This window comes from Egretta garzetta, unplaced genomic scaffold (assembly GCF_000687185.1).
Source record: "Egretta garzetta isolate BGI_Z169 unplaced genomic scaffold, ASM68718v1 scaffold1, whole genome shotgun sequence".
Taxonomy (NCBI): Eukaryota; Metazoa; Chordata; class Aves; order Pelecaniformes; family Ardeidae; genus Egretta; species Egretta garzetta.
Window position 1 is genome coordinate 2,054,556 of NW_009258542.1, and position 17,068 is coordinate 2,071,623.

At 51.5% G+C, this 17,068-nt stretch overlaps 1 protein-coding gene across 4 annotated transcripts in view; it reads left to right on the forward strand.

The window, feature by feature from the left end:
- ACSL6 (acyl-CoA synthetase long chain family member 6) overlaps positions 1-17,068 on the forward strand; it is a 55,210-nt gene that overhangs the window by 11,611 nt on the left and 26,531 nt on the right. For 3 of the 4 annotated variants that reach the window (XM_035902747.1, XM_009646973.2, XM_035902741.1), the window contains exons 2-9: positions 7,385-7,588; positions 11,182-11,402; positions 12,579-12,693; positions 15,136-15,200; positions 15,627-15,728; positions 15,896-15,995; positions 16,268-16,446; positions 16,975-17,007. In XM_035902747.1, coding sequence (XP_035758640.1) covers positions 7,531-7,588; positions 11,182-11,402; positions 12,579-12,693; positions 15,136-15,200; positions 15,627-15,728; positions 15,896-15,995; positions 16,268-16,446; positions 16,975-17,007 — 873 coding nt within the window. In that variant the 5' untranslated portion in view covers positions 7,385-7,530. The remainder of the gene's footprint in view (positions 1-7,384; positions 7,589-11,181; positions 11,403-12,578; positions 12,694-15,135; positions 15,201-15,626; positions 15,729-15,895; positions 15,996-16,267; positions 16,447-16,974; positions 17,008-17,068) is intronic. The other variant, XM_009646981.2, reaches the window with a different exon arrangement.

Consider the following 17,068-nt stretch of genomic DNA (forward strand, 5'->3'; position numbering starts at 1 on the left):
GATGAGGTGCTGAGGGACAGGGTTTAGTGGTGGGATGGCAGGGTTAGGTTAAAGGTTGGACTCAATGATCTCAAAGGTCTTTTCCAACCAAAGTGATTCTATGATTCTATGATTGATTCTATGAAATGGGAATTAGCAAGGTCTGTAGCTGAGCTTCCCCAGCCTGCTGCGGTTGGACACCCCCTTTTTTTCCCCCGCCACATCGGGCTGCCGGTCCCTGCACCTCTGCGTTGACCAGCACGGACGCTGCTGCAAAAACTTCAGGTTCCTGGGGTTCTTAACTGGACCGTGGCCTCTACAGGCAGTACTAAGGTTTGTTTAAATCCCATCAATATTTGAAGGCAAATGTCAAAGCTTTCCCTGGCAACAAGGCGTCAAGCTCTTTGCAGAGCACCTTCGTCTTTCCGCTCTGCAAAACTGGCTGTTGTGGGTGCAGCCGCCTTTTCCCTCGCCATTCAGGGCTTCGCTTTGTACTCTGCCCCAGATAACTATTTTTGTGCAATTATTTAAGCTGTTTGTTTGCTGCCTGTCACACAGCATTCAAGACCCATATAGTATATGGGACAATCGACCATCGATGTCACTAAAAAAATAAGAAACTCCACCTAAAAAAATCACACACACACCCCCCCTCAACAAAGCCCTTTCTTCACAAGAGTGGAGATTTACAAATGATCGTGGGTACCTCTGGGAAGTGGGGGAGCTTTGCAGATGCTCTGGAAGCAGCTTCCAGAACTGAACCCCAGCCCTCGGCAAGAACAGCACCGTGGTGCAACACGGGGACAGAAAACAGCCCCGCCTCAACGATGCCTGCGGGGCACGGCGCTTAAACGTGAGCCCCGGTGAACACGGACAGGGTTCACTGGTACCTGCATGCTTTGCCGTAAGGCGAAGGGGTAAATTCGCTCCTGCTTTAGCCAGCTCCCTGGGTTGCTCCCATGGCCTGTGCTGCCTGCGAGCCGAGGAAGCAGGCAGGATGCAGGCAGGGAAGGATCAGGCTGTGGTTTCCCCAGATGAAGCTCTGGAGCCCCTGAGCTGTTTTTGGCAGGGTTGTGTTGAGCGGTCCCGACAGAGTTGATGGCAAAAGACCAAAGAGCCAGAAAGCCGCATGGCTTCAGGGGTTTGCTTTTTCTTCTGGCTGGGTTGTGTTTAAACTTGGAGGAATCGCCCGAGCCTGCTTTGGGCAAGCACGCAGCAGCCATGCTGGCACGCGAGGGATGCAACCAGGAGGACAGCGGGTGCAAAAATATCCCAGGTGGATTTTGCCATCTAAGCTCTATCCTCTGTGACCACAGGCTGAGGTTTTTAGCCTGGTCAATGACACCTTCTCGCTGTGGTTCACCACGTGCTGGGGCTGGGTAACATTTTAAGGACATTTCGGCAGTTAGAGGAGCTTTTTTTGTCATGATGCAATTCATAGACTTCAGGGACAACAGAGCTCTGAGCCGTTGAGTTTTTCCCTTCTGGTAGGAAACTTAAAATACTCACACGGGCTTCCTAATGCTTCGTTATCCAGACGAGTGGCAGATTTGGACCAGGATCCCAGTCTCAGCTTTCCTGTACGTGTGAGTCACGGTGGCTTCAGAGTACTGCTGTGCCTGGGGGTACGAAAGGTATTTTTAGGTTGGTTCGCATCTGTGAGTGGTGTGAGGAGGTGTGGGACCAGGGGACGAAGCTTTCCAGGGGGTTTTGGCATCCGTGGCTGAAGAGGTGGACCCAACGCGGAGGGGTGAGCTGGCGGCGTGGCCCCTGCGTGGCGGCGAGCACAGGGCGTTTCCAGCCAGCCGGGCGGTGGGTTTTGCTCTCTGAACGTTACAAGTGTGTGAAGTAAGATCTCTGCACAGCCACTGAATTATTTATTGAATAATTTCTCTTGGCAAGGGACTGGTATGCTGTAGATATTTTAGATACTTTAAATACCTCTGTTTATGCGCGATTACTGTGCTCTGTCTGTAAAATTGGACTTTCAGCACATTGAGCTCCTTGTTAGCATTTTTTCCCTTTTTAGTGGATGCTTGCAAAGATCTTGTGTCTTGCAAATGCATTTCTCGGCAGCGCGGAGCAGGAGGGAGCGGAGGCCAGTGCCGTTCCTCTGGGTTGCTTGGAGATTCCCATCCTTTGTCTGCGCCTTGCCTTTGGCGTTGGGGTGGCTGGAGGGGGCTGCTGGGCCACCGGGGCCCCTGCACCCAGCGCTGGGCTCTGCCACCAGCTCGGTCCTGGGAGTCGCAGTGGAGCATGGTGCCGTGGTCGCACTGAGGAGGAGCCCGTGCTGGTCACACGCCAGATGCTTGGTGAGATGGGGTTTTTTACAGGAACACAGAGCAGGAGCATGACATGTCTCTGCAGTAACGCTGGTGGCACAAGCGTTAATCCTCAGTCACCCAGAGCAGAGGGAAATATTTATAAAAAATATTTTTTTATATATATATATATGTACACGCACATACAAGCATATACACCCACATATGTAGATACATGATTTTATGTGTATAAATATATGTGTATATAATAGTATCAAATCCTTTGGCAGCCTTCTCTCTGGGACAATTTTTCTGCACCAGGCATTTTTCTGCCTGCTTAAAAAATAGTCTCACTTACATCACCCGGCCAAGTTTATATCACGGCCCCAACCACGTGCTAAACTGGTCCCTTTCATTCGTCTCTGTCCTCTCCCCACAGTAACCGGAGGTCACATGGAAGCCTTGCCGGCTTCCTCGCTGTGAACTTTATTTGCCTTATTCCTCTCCAGCAGATCAAAGAGGCTTGACCCGGCTGTAAAGCCTTTTTCCATGGCAGATAACTGACCGGGGAGGGACAGCATGGGGGGGGGTGAGCGGGGAGGCAGTGGCACGGGGATGGTCCCTGCTGGCCTCACCGCAGCCCCGCATCTGCTTCCCGCGGCCCAGACACCCAGTTCGGGGTGCACCAAGCCCCGGGCCGGCTCCACCAGCATGAAAGCAATTGGAGCTAAAGAGGCTTATGTACCATTGAAACCTCGTTCTTTAATAGACTTGCTGGCAAATGGCCAGTTTAACGGATTGGACTGGTCCGATTCCCCAAGGAAGGGTATAAGGACATTTTACATTAGTAAAAATAAAATAGAAAAATTATAACCTGCTTTTATTACATTTCTTGCTCACTGGGCGATTCTCCAGTGTCCACTCCCTGGAGAGATGCCACAGTCCCCGGGGCACTGTGGGCCTCTCCTCCCTTGTTCCCTTGTTCGCTATCCATGCAAATAGATGTGCAACAGCAAATACGTATTCTGCATCCATCGCCTCTCACACCTCATGTTGTCTGAGTCCTGGCATAATAATCCAAAAAAAAGCATTTTTATCTTTAAACTGGTTCCTTTTTCTCTCTTTTTTTTTTTTTTTTGGTTTTGTTTTTTTCCTTCCCAATTATGACTCACTGAGTTGTAATGGAATGATAGTCAGTGAGGACTAATGCCTTTGCTTTGATTCTTAAATACAGAATTATGATTTGGCCCTGCAAAGAGTTGTGTAATCTAAGTAAAGCACAGGAATTGTGGTTTATGTATTGTTGCCTTTGGGAGCCAACTATTTCGCTCGCAGTGGGTAAAATTAAGGACCTGCAAGAGTTTGGTTTGGTCTGGGTTTGGTGGGTAAGGGGCACTTTTTTAAACGGAAAATACAGCTTTGATGAGCATATACTGTCCCAAAAATCAAAGCCATGATACATCACGTGGAAGCTGCTTCAGTGTGACCTGACTGAAGGCGAGAGACATTAAAAGGGGTAAAAGGGCCACAGTGAAACGTGTGCCTTTAGGGGCGAAGAAACAGGTAAAGTTTAAGGAAGTTTTAAACAGTATTAGCCTCAGCTTGGCCGATAAACCCAACAATTGCTGAATCCCAGGTAGTTACAGCTGATGAATCCTTGCGGGGTACAGGGGGTCCCTGCATGCACGTCTCAGTAAGCACAGGGTGGGTCAGGGCCGCGGGGACGCCGGTGCCCGAGCTGCTCGCGGAGGGACGCCGGCCAAGGAACGGTGCATTCCGGGTCGCTGGTGCGGCAGCGTGTTTGTACCACAGCAACATGTGTAGGCCAGGGAGCGGAGAGGAGTCCCGCAAAAGCGGGCGAGCCAAGCATCGCTTCTCTTCTGCTTCATTTTGGGGCTGTTTACTGGATTTCTGCACATTGATTCTTCCATTGTGTCAGGTACTTTTGGTGCTCATATTTTCCCCTCTATGTTTGTTTATCACCCCCTTTACTCTTTCTCAAGCAGTTTGTAGGACCCCCAGGTTGCCTGGCTTCCTGTCTCATGGCACGGCACCCCCCCTGTAAGGTTTTCAGTAGCTAGCTGTAACGATCAATAACTATATAACGGCATTAATTAAAACAAATGAGAAAAAATCTGCAGGTTTGGAATGAACCAAGTATTGCGTTTGTGGCTGAAGCACAACAGAAGCTGGACTTCAGGTTTTGTGTTTGGAGATATCATGAGATCGCTTGTTCTCGTAAAATCTTTTGCATCTCTGTCTGTGCAAGCGTGAGACCAGGCTGCCGCAGAGCGGCTGGCGTCCCCTCCTCAGCTGAGCCCCCCCGCAACCCCAACGGGCTTTGGGCTGGGAACGGAGGGTTCGTCCAACTCCTCATCTGCTGTGCCTGTACAAGCAAAATTTGCGGAGGAAGATGGCAGAGGCTGGCTTGGCATCGTCTCTGGTTTTAATTACAGCAGTGATTAGGAATTCATAGCCTGTGGTCTCCCAAGAGCTGCCCTGGCCAAATTGGAGAAAGTCAGTGCTACCCGAGCTGCATTTAATGGCAGTGGCTCCTCCCAGGGTTGCTGTCCCACCACGTTCTTGCATGGAACTTGGGAAAAAAGGGGGAGGCAGTGAGGAGGAATTGTACTCTGCAAGCAACACGCAAAATCCCCAAGTGCCCTCTGCCTGCACGGTACAGCAGCCTCTGCGCGCAGGTTTTCAGAAGCACGTTAATCATTGCAATAGCTTTCATGTAAGTTGGCGAATGGGTTCCAGCGATGCGGTCTGACCAACGCCTGCCAGTTTTATGTGTCCCTGTGATTTCTGATGCTCCCTCACCTCTGTAAATACAGACTCTCTCGTAGTGACATAGTCACGAGGTGATTTGAATCCTCATCTCGAAGTCCTCTGAACCTTGTGCGGGGGTTTTTCTTCTGCAGGGGAAGGTAAGGGAGAGCGGTCCAAATTTTGCTGGGTGCTTCCTTGTGCAATTCTTCTGTTGCTGACCCTGTTTCAGGAAAGCGGCTACAAATCTGAGAGCCTGGGGTCTGCGGAGCAGAATGTGAGAAAACACAGCCTTAAGAGTTCAAAAGGCTCTTGAGTGAAATCCCTCTAAATCTGCCTCTCTGGATTGAGATGTTTTAGATCCTGTAAATTCTGTTTCCTCAGTGAAATGAGTGAGCAGCCGGTGCCGTAGCCAGGGACACGGATCCGCGGCGGCTGACGGGGATATTCCCCTCGCTGCAGCTCGCTGTGGGTCTGCAGGCTCGGAGCCATCGCGCATCCGCTGGCTGCGTTTTGTAGTTCCTCACTGCAAATAGTTAATTCTCTCAGACATACTGAAAAGCTGCTTATTTGATTTGGGTTTAGTGCTATAAAGTCAAATGTAAGTAGCCCTTTTTTTTTTTTTTTTGGTGCTTGAATATAGGGATAGTAATTAGATGCTTTGCCCAGTTTCTGACATAAAATGAATCACCCGCCTCTTCCCTACCCCGCTGTGAATGCATGGTGGGCAGGAAGATAAAGGCATCTCAAAAGGAGTTCTCCTTCCCAAGCAGGCGCCCGGGCACTGACGTAATGATAGGAAGGATGTGATTGCATGGCTGCACAGGACGGGTACGATTTTAATTGCATTATGCATACACCAGTAGTTTGAGGCTGTTCCCACACCGGTTTATGTCACTAAATCTCCATTGACGGCCCTGGCATTTACAGAATCACTTCCAGCAGGAAAAGATCACAACTGAATCGCACAATAGTGCCGGTTGTAACTAAAAAAAATAAATAAATAAGCATTGCCCCTGTGGTGATGGCTTGTTAACAACGGCTGGCTGGTGGTTCAAAGCCCGCTGTCGCCGCTAGCTACCCACAGCCGGGCTGCAGGAGCCCTCTTCACCCCAAACCCCGGGCGCGGGAGGCTCAGGCGTGCCGTCCAGCTTGGGCAGCCCCGCACCCTCACCCATGGCTCTTCCCCCCTAGCACCTAACCAGCACTTCTTCCTTTCTCACAGCCGCTTTCTTCCGTCCCCCCCTTGCATATTTGTTTCTCTCTTCTCTGCCATGGGGATACTTTAGAAGTCCAGTGGTAATGCGAAGTCCCGTTTGAAATAAAAGTCAATGTTTCCACGTGGGTGGATGCTGTGCTCCGCTCGCTCGCTTGCACCCAGGGCCGCTTGCTCGTGGGGAGCATGCGCCGCAGCAGGGCGGTGGATTCGCCGCAGGTAACAGAAATGGGGCAAAACTGCTGGAGAAGGGGTGCGGAGGGCGTCCTGCCACCACTCCCGACACCGAGGTGACGGCAGCGGCTGCTCGTGGTGCGCTCTGGGGTGTGATGCTGGTGGGAAACCCAGCCCAGCCGTGCTGGCTCTTCTTTATTATTATTATTTATTTTCCTGGTCACATGAGGAATACATCCGCAGTGAGCGTGTGGCCGCGAGACGCTCGCCTGCTCAGCTGGACTCGCCGGAGCAGGCTGTGATCCGCGCAGCCCTGAGCCCTCTTTCCGCCTCCCCCGGGGCAGGAGGGTGCTGGGGTGTTTCTCCTCTCTCTGGACTGTGCTGCTCCTCCCAAACACACCTGGGCCCCTTTCCTGGCCACCTTCCCAAGGCAGGTTTGCTGCCCCGAGCAGATCAAGTACAGGCTCATCACAAATCAATTTGGGATGGCAAAAAAATCAAGATTAACTGTTGCAAAGGCCACGCTGGATGAGCTCTGCAGTGCAAAACCCAAACGTGGTCAGGAACAGGGGCCAGTGACCGTAGTCACAGGTCTCAGGTTGAATAAGAGGATTCGATGGTGCTGGGAACTTCCCTTGACTGGGTAAGTTCACTCCTGAGAGCAGGATCTTGTTCTTAATGTATATGTTTAGTCTTCATTAAACTTAGATTATTAAGTGAAAGTGGGAAAACATAAGCAGATGAGTTTGTGACCCTTTTCCTTACCACTAGCACTTCTACTTAGCTCTTCCCGGCACCCCAGCATGCTTGTCACTGCATTTCGGCAGAAAATGAAATGCATTTCTGCGTCTAAGTGTATTTTCTGATATTATTTGCCATTGCTGACATCTCCATCACTGTGGCATCCTCTGAGATGCCCTGCGGTGTACTTAAAATGAGTTACTAATGAGAAGTACTCACATATTTTTTTTATTTAATCACAAAGGATCTAAGAGATTCCTGCGACCATGAAGTCTGCAAGGATTTTAAGTTCACCGTGGAAATGTGCCAGCAGCTTCCCTTGAGCAGTGAAAAGTGAATTTCTGTCTTCCAGTCACACTTATTTATTTAATCCAGCTGATGTGGTTATGAATGAAGGAGCCGGGCACCTGTTCCGGGGATATGATCTGCTGCACGACAAAACCTTCAGGTCAGTGGGAAATTATGTCCCAAGTAGGAATTTAGCAGAAGGCAGCTGAATGTGGCACAGGGGGTCAGAAATAATAAATGTTACTGCAAGAATTTGGCTGAGATAAATGCTCTGATTTTTCCCCTGGGAGTGAATGAGCGCGCTTTAAGCAGTTTCCCTGTGGGTCTTGTGTAACTTTGGCCGCGGCTGCGCGTTTTACCTGGCTGCAGAGGCAGATGCTGCCAACAGCCCCTGCTCGTGGCACTTTGATCCATCGTGTCCCTGCCACCACCCCATGTTCCATGCAAACCCAAGGAGCACCGTGCCCATCACTTTACTCAAACCAGATGCCTCCCAGCAATTAGAAGTGATTTGTAATTAAAGCATCGCATCTTTTTGGCAGATGAGAAGCACGCTTGTGATGTCTTTAGGGCAATTTTTTTAACATCCAGGTGCTGACATAAATGACACCTGGCACGTGTCAGAGGGATGCAAAGTCAGCAAAGGTGTAATCACACTTTCTTCGTTATCTGCGTTATCACAGGAATAGTTTTGTTCCTGTATTGTATAGGGTCTGCTTCCAACACTTATTTTTATTGCAACCCTGACTCTTGTGATCCTTTTGCTGGTGCTGGCAGCTCCAGATGTCCATGGGTGCCCTGTACCTGGCCAGATGTGCGGGAAGGCCTGGCCCTGGTGTGGTACCCGCAGCCGAGCAGGGCAGAAGCACGTGGCTGCGGCCGAGCATCCCCCCATGGCAGCGCTGCCGCTGCTTCACTCATCCCACAAGCGCCTTCCTGGCTTTCCCCTTTCAGCTTGGCTGCACAGGTGGATACAAAACAGGGCTCACAGGCTGATGTCGAGGGAGTCAGTCTCGAGATTTCAGAGTAACCAGCAACCGTGGCAAACTGGGCAGCTACAGTTCCTGGGAGCAGACAGTGTTCAGTGGGACTTGCTGCAATGCTTTTGCACAAATGGCCGATTCATCAGTAAATGAATAGCTCCCTCACTGAGCTCTCCCCCTTCTTGTAGTTTGCTAGGAAAAGTGTGTTTGGCAAGCTGCTTCTCATAGCCTGATGTGGAGAAATATTGAGGGGAGAAATCAGCACTCCGTCTCAGTTCATCCCAATGTCATTGCAACCACGTAGTCGAGATTTTATCAGATGCGGAGATTTCTGGGAAGATGCTCAAGGCTCCTGAGAAAATTACCCCGCGGGTGGGTATTGCCCAGTAACATCATCTGGATGCCCTTTCATTTGCTGTGATCATTGCAACCGTTCTTGGAGGGGCTGGTTGTGGTCCCAGAGGCTTTGCACGGTTGGGAACTCTTGGGGGAGCGGAGGCGGCTCTGCTGGGCTGGGCTGGCACTGGGGGCCCAAGGGATGACTGGGCCAGAGCCCACAGGAGGGAGATGGCCCCGAACGTGGGCTCTGTGTCACTGCCGCCGCTCCCTGCTGCCCCCCACCACGCTGTAGCCCGATAACGGGTGAGGTTAATCGTTTGTGTGGGTTTTCTTTCTCGTGCAAACTTAAAAACCTCCTCCAGGGCCTCGTGCAAGGGGTGCCCTCCTGTCTGCAGGCTGGCCTGTGCCAGCTTCCAGAGCTCACTCGGCGCGAATATGGGAAAAGGCTGCGGGAGAGTAGTCCTGACCTTCAGCATAACCCAGACGCTGCTCCCAGGAGGAAAAAAGCTGGTTAGTGTTAGTGTCAGTGGTGCCGTTGTGCGGGAAGCCCTGGCCCCCCACGGGAGTGAAGCCCCTCCGTTAACCACTCGGTAGCTCTGCAGGCTGGAGCGAGGCCAGAGCGGGAGAGGAAAGGGGCTGCCTGGGCTCCTGTGGCAGAAAAGCCTTTTCTTTAAGATCTTGACTGCTGGTAGAGTCATAAATAGCACTGTGGGCTTAACAGGAAACATGAAATGTTTGGATCCCCTCCTCTGCAGCGTCTGCTCGGCTTGTCCCTCGCAGGGCTGGCAGTGATCGGAGACTCCCTGGCGGGGAGTTGATGCTGGCCCGTTACTGTAAATGCGAGTTATTTAAAATGCTTCTTGTGTGCTCCGCACGCAAACACAAGTCCCCTGAGGACAGCATCACCGCGCGCCCCAGGAGCCGCGAGCCGGGTGCCCGGCTCCTCTCGCCAGCGGTTGTTTCTGCAGAAGAGAAAAGTAGGGCGACCTGCAGGGGCTGTGTTTGGAAAGATGCCGGCTCAGCTGCTTGCCCTCTGCTTTCCCAGCGAGTAGCTCTCGCTCCATGAGTCCAGCAAAAGGCGAGACCGTACGGCAGAGAGCTGCCCTCCCTGCGCCCATGGCAAAGCGGTGCCGGCAGGTATAAAGGGAATGAGTTGGGGATGGCAGAGTGTTACTGTCCTGTGACACAAAACTTGTCCCCTTGCCTGTCTGCTCCATGCACAGCCCTCTTGACAGGAAAGGCAAAAAAATTTTTCTCTTTGCTTTTAATTTCAGCGCTGTCAGAGCAGCACCGGGGCTGGCAGCGGGGCCGGGGGGGGGTTCCCCAGCAGCCCCACTGCGTCCAAGGAGCCGAGGCTCCAGCCCTTCTCTCCTCGAGCCAGGACTGCACCCTGCGTGACTGCCGTTGGGGAATGCCCTGGAATTTCTCCCTCCCGGGAGCCACCCATCTCTCCCGTGGAGCACCCGGAGGCGTCGCGCCTGGCGGGGCCGCAGGGTGGGGACCCTGTGGTGGCATGCTGTCAGCCTGATACTCTGGCACTCCCTTATCCCCACGCTGCAGTCGTCTGTTGTTTCTTCCAGGAAACATTTAAGCAATGAAATGAAACTTCCCTTGGCTTGAATCACCTATAATTTACCCTGATGTAAATCATAAGGAACTCGAAATTGAGAATGTAGAGCTGGCATAAAGGCAGAAAGCGGTGTCTCGGAGTGTGTCTGCACGGCGTTTTGCACGCGGAGGCACGCTGGCTTTGCCCCGCTCCATGGGAGCTGAGGGCTTGTGGCCGGAGCTGGTGCCGTGCTGCCTGGCCCTACCGGGGGCTGCGGCCACCATGCAGCCCCCGTCCTGCTCAGGGAAGGCAGAGAAAGCTCCTGGCAGCCCAGTCCTGGCTGGATCCCAGGGCTTGTCACAGCATCTGTCTGCAACAGATAACTGCAGCCTGTTGCACATTTGTACTCAGTTGTCCTTTAGGAGTGACCTGTCTGCTCCTGCTCACCCTTCTAGGGGTGTTTCCTCCTTCCCCATATCTCTTCCATAGATGCTGTTCTTCTCAAGTGAAGGTGGTTGTTGGTAGGCAGCCCCGGGGGTCAGCAGAGCCGTGTGTTTGCAGTGGCTGACAAGGGAAAGCATAGAATCATAGAATCGTTTAGGTCGGAAAAGACCTTTAAGATCACCAAGTCCAACCGTTAACCTAACCCTGCCATCCCACCTCTAAACCCTGTCCCTAAGCACCTCATCTCTCCTTCTTTTAAATACATCCAGGGATGAGGACTCGACCACCTCCCTGGGCAGCCCATTCCAGAGCCTGACAACCCTTTCTGTGAAGAAGTTTTTCCTAATGTTATCCTCAATGTTCTCCCCTTCCCAAGCTGCACAGAAACCCGTGCCTGTCCCCTGGCGTGACCTGACCGCATCCTTCTGGCTCTTGCAGAGTTTGCCATTTCACTCGTGGAGAAGATGCAGGCTCAGGAAATCTTGCGGAGCTTGCGGCTCCCCGAATTCGACGATCTCAGCCAGTTTTTCCGCAACCTGCCGGCCACGGCGCTGGTGGGCATCGGTGCCTTTGCAGCCGTCATCGCCTACTGGTTTGCCAGCCGGCCCAGGGCCGTGAAGCCACCCTGCGACCTGCGGATGCAGTCGGAGGAAGTTGAGGTGAGGCCAGGGGCACGCCGGCGGGAGAGGCTGGGTTTCACCCGAGGTTTGCATGTCTCGAAATGACCATGGGGGATGCCAGGAGGTGCTTTTGTTTGTTTTGAGGGCTCCCCAACCCCATCCTAAAATCAGCTGTGTAACGTGCTAATCCAGGGATCCTTTCACTCCTTAATTCACCTTTTTCTGTAAACTGGAAAGCTAGAGCACAGCCCATTCATTTATTCCCTTAGATTTTCAGTAACATTTTAGTCTTAGCTTTGCTCAACCATCTGTGACCGAAAATTGCAGGAGCTGCCATTGCATGGGAGAAACCACTGAAAGGCAAGAGCTGATAAGATCAGATCAGCTGGCACTTCTCACATGCTGAGTTTCCTGCTGCAAACTTTGTAATAGTAGGAAAAAGCAGACCCAAAACTGTGCTTAGAGGCTGAGGAGTTATTAATTTTCATGCTTGCAAAAGGTTTTAAAGTTTAATGAAACTGCTCTGTTTTAAAGAGCAGAAATATTTCTGAAAATTGTTTCCACTTAATATCTGAAAGTGTGATGAGACTTTTTAAAGCCTTTTGTCATGTCTCCTCTAAAACCCTCTTGTCTTTACTTCCAACAACTTTTTAAAGGGGTGGAGGGAATTTACATTTTCCAAGCCAGTTTTCCCCTGTGGTTAGGGCTGTAGTGAGACTTTCTTCTGGCTCACAGCATGGTCCAGGTTCGGTCACACTTGCCCTGCCTGCCTCCCCTTGCCCACTCCTAAAACACCCCCGCTGAACCCACCCGTTGGTGTCTGGAGTCTGGCCTCTGCTTTAGTCTGTCCTTTGTGTTGGTCTCAATGTCCTTGAGAAGGTGCCAGTCCTGGGGACCTGTGGAGCGCAGAGCAGTCGTTCCCCCCAGCATGTCCCCACTCCATTACTTGTAGATTTATAATTCCTCCTCAAATCAAATATCAACCATCTCCTGCGGCAATGAGCCGGGCCAAGTGCTCCTCTCTGGGAAGGTGGTTCTCCACGTTACCAGGGTGCTATGGTGGACGTCCCACCTCTCCTGTTCCTCTGGGTGTTGGGGCAGGAACACGGTGGTGGCCTCTCAGCATTTGGGGAGTGTGCTGCTTTATGGTTTGGGGTTTCCCCATCTCCCACCCATCAGGTGGTGCTGATGGCTGTGTCACATCGTGTCGTACAGGGCCTGGCTGGGGCACGCCGGTCGGTGATCGGGGACAGCCCACAGCTGCTGACGCACTACTACGACGATGCCAGGACCATGTACGAGGTCTTCAGGAGGGGATTCAGCATCTCCGGTGAGAGCATGGTGGGGAGAGGTGGAGGACCAGGTGATGTAGGTGCCCAAATTATGGAGGAGGCTCAAAGGCTTAGGGAAGCTTAGGGAGCATAGAGTCTGAAAGAGCATGGGAGCCCATAAAAGTGTGGGAGGCCAAAATAATGTAGAGGCCCATTCGGACTCAAAGGCCAAAGGAGCATGGGAGACCCAAAAAGGTGTGGGAAGCCACAAAACTGTAGAAGTCAAGAGAGCGAGAGGCTGAAAGAATGGGGGAGGAACAAATAGTGGAGAGGCTGAAAAAGTGTAGGAGGCCCCAGGGGTGCAGGAGGCACAAAGAGTGCGGAAGCAAAAAGAGTGTGGGAAGCTGGAGGAGATAAGATTGCTGAAGGAGAGAGGGAGGCTGAAACAGTATGGGAGGCCAAAAAAGTGCAGAAGCCCAGAGAGCACAGAGCCTAAGAGAGTATGGGAGGCCCCAAAACTATAGAGGATTATTATGTGTGGGAGGCCAAAAAGGTGTGGGAGGACCCATGAGTGTTGAGGCCAAAGACTGGCAGGCCAGAGCGTTGAGGCCCAAAAGGTGTGGAAGGTCCAACAAGTGTAGAGGTCGAAAAGGTGTAGGAGGCCAAGCAAGTGTTGAGGCTCAACAAGTGGAGGCTGAAAAGGTATGGGGGCCAACAAGGTGTAGAGGATGAAAAAGGTGTTGGGAGGCCAAAAAGGTGTTGGGAGGCCCATTGAGAGTTTAAAGGGCCAAGGAGTGTAGAGTCCTCAAACTTATAGTGGGGCCAAGGACTGTACAAGCTGAGAGTGTGAGGCTGAAAAGGAATGAGAGGTCAAAAAAGTGTATGAGGCCAAAATATTGTGGGAGGATGAAAAGGTATGGGAGGCCCACTGAGGGTTTTGGAGGATGAAAACCTGTGGGTGGCTGAAGAAGTGAAAAGGCCCAAAAAGTCTGGGAATCCACAAAAGTGTGGAAGGTCAAACGAGTGTGGCAGCCCAAAGAGTGGGGATGCCGAAAAGGTGTGGGAGGGAGAAGGTGATTGAGAGGACCACAGAGAGGGAGGCCCAGCAAGTAGACATCTGGGAGACTGGGGGACCCAAAGAGTGGAAGCCAACAGAGTGGGAAAAAAGTGAAGGGAGACCCAGAGGTGGAGGCCCAAACAGAGCAGGAGACCTGAAGGGCAGAGGTGGGAGAATGGGAGGTCCAAGGAATAGAGGCCAAGGAAGGAGGAGGCCCAGCAAGGGGCAGGGCGAGTGCTGCAGCCTGTGCTACCCGTGGTGGCGCGGGCGCCACTTTTGGAGCGTGGGGGTTATAATTAGAGTTGTTATTATTTGCAACATGCATTATTTTGCCCTTTACACCATTGAATTTTACCGGGCAGTCTCTTAGTACCGCGAGATCTTTATGCTGCCACTGGCAGGCAGCTTAACAGCCTGAATTTTGCAGCATCAGCAAAGCTCATCATACATTATTCATCTCCAGAACATTTATGAATACATTTAACGGGGCTGATCTGGGCACAGAACTGTGGAACCCAACAGAGCTCTTCCTCTGCTGCAAACGCTGATACGTATTTCTGCTTGTCGCTGCCTTTTCATCGACTCATCCAGCTTTCCTTGTATTCCACAACAAGGCAGGGGTAAGGGGCTCTGCCAAAAGCTCTTAGGAAAGCTGAGCGTGGTGTATCAGTCCATCGCCCTTACCCCGTGATCGATGGCCCCATCAAAGAGCTCTCACACTCTTGTGAGATGTCATTCCCGCTCCAAAAAGCCACGATGACTTTTCCCTGCTGTATCATAACCATTTCTGTGTCTGCTTGCAGCACCCCTCCTTGTTGAATAAGCCAATTTCATTGTCAGATTATTATTTTCAGTATCACCAAGAGCCTGAGTGGAATTGCAAATATTCCACCCCGTGGGACAGGGGTAAACAAATAACTCGGTAGGCGTATGGAGGGATGGATCTTGTGCGGGTAAGTAGAGTTAGCACATTAATTAAACTTCTCAAATATTCCTCCTGTCACGTAGTGCTGCGTATTGGCTTACCCCCACCAGAGTAGGCTGTGCTAAAAATAGAGATTTTCGCTTTGGAGTGAAAAGGCAGCGAAAGCAGTGGGAGCTGGTGTTTGGGGTGAAAGCCCTCATCCGACACGGATGCTCGCACTGCCGTCAGAGAAGCGTCTTTTAACGAGGCTGCTTGGGGGCAAACTGCTGCTGTCCCCTCCGCAGCTCAGGGAGGAGGCTTGAAGTGACTGTTTGGCAGATCCCAGCAGCCGGTCTCCCATTAGCTGCACTCGTGTGTTTAATTTGATGGGGCTTGCTGTGAGCTCTGCCCCAGGAGTGAGAGCCCACCCCGGATTTACTCTTTGAGGGCTCTGCCGCGCCCCTGCGGTGCGGTACCGGGCAGCACGTTAACTCCTGGCACTGCCCCTGTAACTCCGCCATCTCTGCTTCTGTATTCCAGAAAACGGCCCCTGCCTGGGGTTCAGGAAGCCCAAGCAGCCCTACCAGTGGCTGTCCTACAAGGAGGTGAGCTGGATATGACGTCCCCCGCAGAGTCCTCTCACCCTGCCCGGCAGAAGAAGGGGCGTTAAGGCGCCCGTCGGTAACATGCACGGGCTAGACCAGGAGGTCGCTAACGCGCCGTGCAAGGGCTCTTGGTTTCCCCAGCCGGGCACATCCCGGTGTTGTACGGGGGTGTTGGCTTTTGGGGACCGGCTCGATGTCTTTAGTCCGCTCCTGACAGCGGCACTGACGCTAAAAGCTGTAGGGCATTGCCAGCCAGAGCTCAACTGCTAGTCAACTACCAATGGCTTGTGATAACATAAAAAATTGGGCTTTCAGAATAGCAAATACAATAATTTGAGAGCCTTCCTGTATAAGCTAGGTCTTCACATAGTTTGGTATTGCTTATATTTCTCTTTTTTATGTATTTTTTTTATCTCCAAATTCCAGGTGGCTGAAAGAGCAGAAGCTCTGGGTTCAGGGCTTCTTCAGCAGGGCTGCAAGCCATCCACAAAGCAGTTCATTGGGGTCTTTGCTCAAAACCGTCCAGAGGTGAGATTTGAAGTTCAGCTTGAGTGAGATTTGAAGTTCAACTTGATGCTGTATTAATAATGTTCCTGACTTGTGAGTTTACTTGATACTTGAAGCTTGTTCTCAAGTGTGTTAAATCTGCTTCCATGACCCCCTTCTCACCTTCGTGCTTTGATGTCCTCCTGCAGTGGATCATTTCTGAGCTGGCTTGCTACACCTACTCCATGGTGGTAGTTCCTCTCTACGATACTTTGGGTCCTGGGGCCATTCGTTACATCGTCAACACAGGTAAAACCAAAATTGATGTAATCTTCTCAGAAACCATTTTTGTTGCTCAGAATGGTCCTTTTTCTTCTGCTTTCCGCAAGAGGGGGGGATTTCACTTGTGGAGTGTCTTGAAGTCACTTAGAGAGGTTTCTGGGGAGCTGTGTCCCCACACGCTAGGTCAGGGCTGCCTCTGCTGCATTTCCCACGTGCTTGGTCATGCACAGCTGTGGATGGGGCTGCTCTGACAGTGGGAATTACTCCGGGATCACCTTGTTTGACTTCTTTTCTTCCAGCTGACATTTCCACGGTCATTTGTGACAAACCTGAAAAAGCCAGAATACTCCTTGACCATGTGGAGAGGAGAGAAACGCCAGGTCTGAGCTCCATAATCCTGATGGACCCATTTGAGAAGGAGCTGACGGAGCGAGGGAGTCGCTGTGGGGTTCGCATCCAGACCATGCAAGAGGTGGAGGTAAGTTTGCTCTCCCTCTCTTGTCACTGTATTTTTGTGATTTCTGTAGAAAGACATATACATATATGTCATATATATTATACATATACAATATACAGGGAACTGTGCGGCAGGTTCAGTGTCTGGAGAGCACAACAGAGCAGCTTGTGGCTGTTCATATTGATGCATGGCTCGGTGCAGTTGCCTCTTAAGTGTTGACAGGAGCCAACATTTCAATCCTTCCTGCTCAAATAAAGTATCAGATGCTACCAGCTGCCCGGAAAGGGGGGTTGCTGTTTGAGACGCTGTCCTCCTACCTGTAAGCCTACAGCCTTACACTTTTATGGAACAGCCTGGATCCAGCTCAACCAAACCAATCCATTGCAGTTGATGCAAGAAAGTTTGGACAGAAAAGATGACCTAAGTGAGAGCCACAAATTTTTCTGCTCTAGCTCACACGCTCCCTTAGTGGTTTGCAGATCATTAGCGAGTAGGTTACACCACAGGAATGAAAGTGGAAATCATTTTTGTTACTTTAATCTCTTTCAGGACTGTGGCCTTGAGAGTCGACACGTGCCTGTGGTGAGTGCTGGCGTGCTGCTTCTCCCCCTTTCAACTGCAGCTGGCTGCCTTACATTTATTT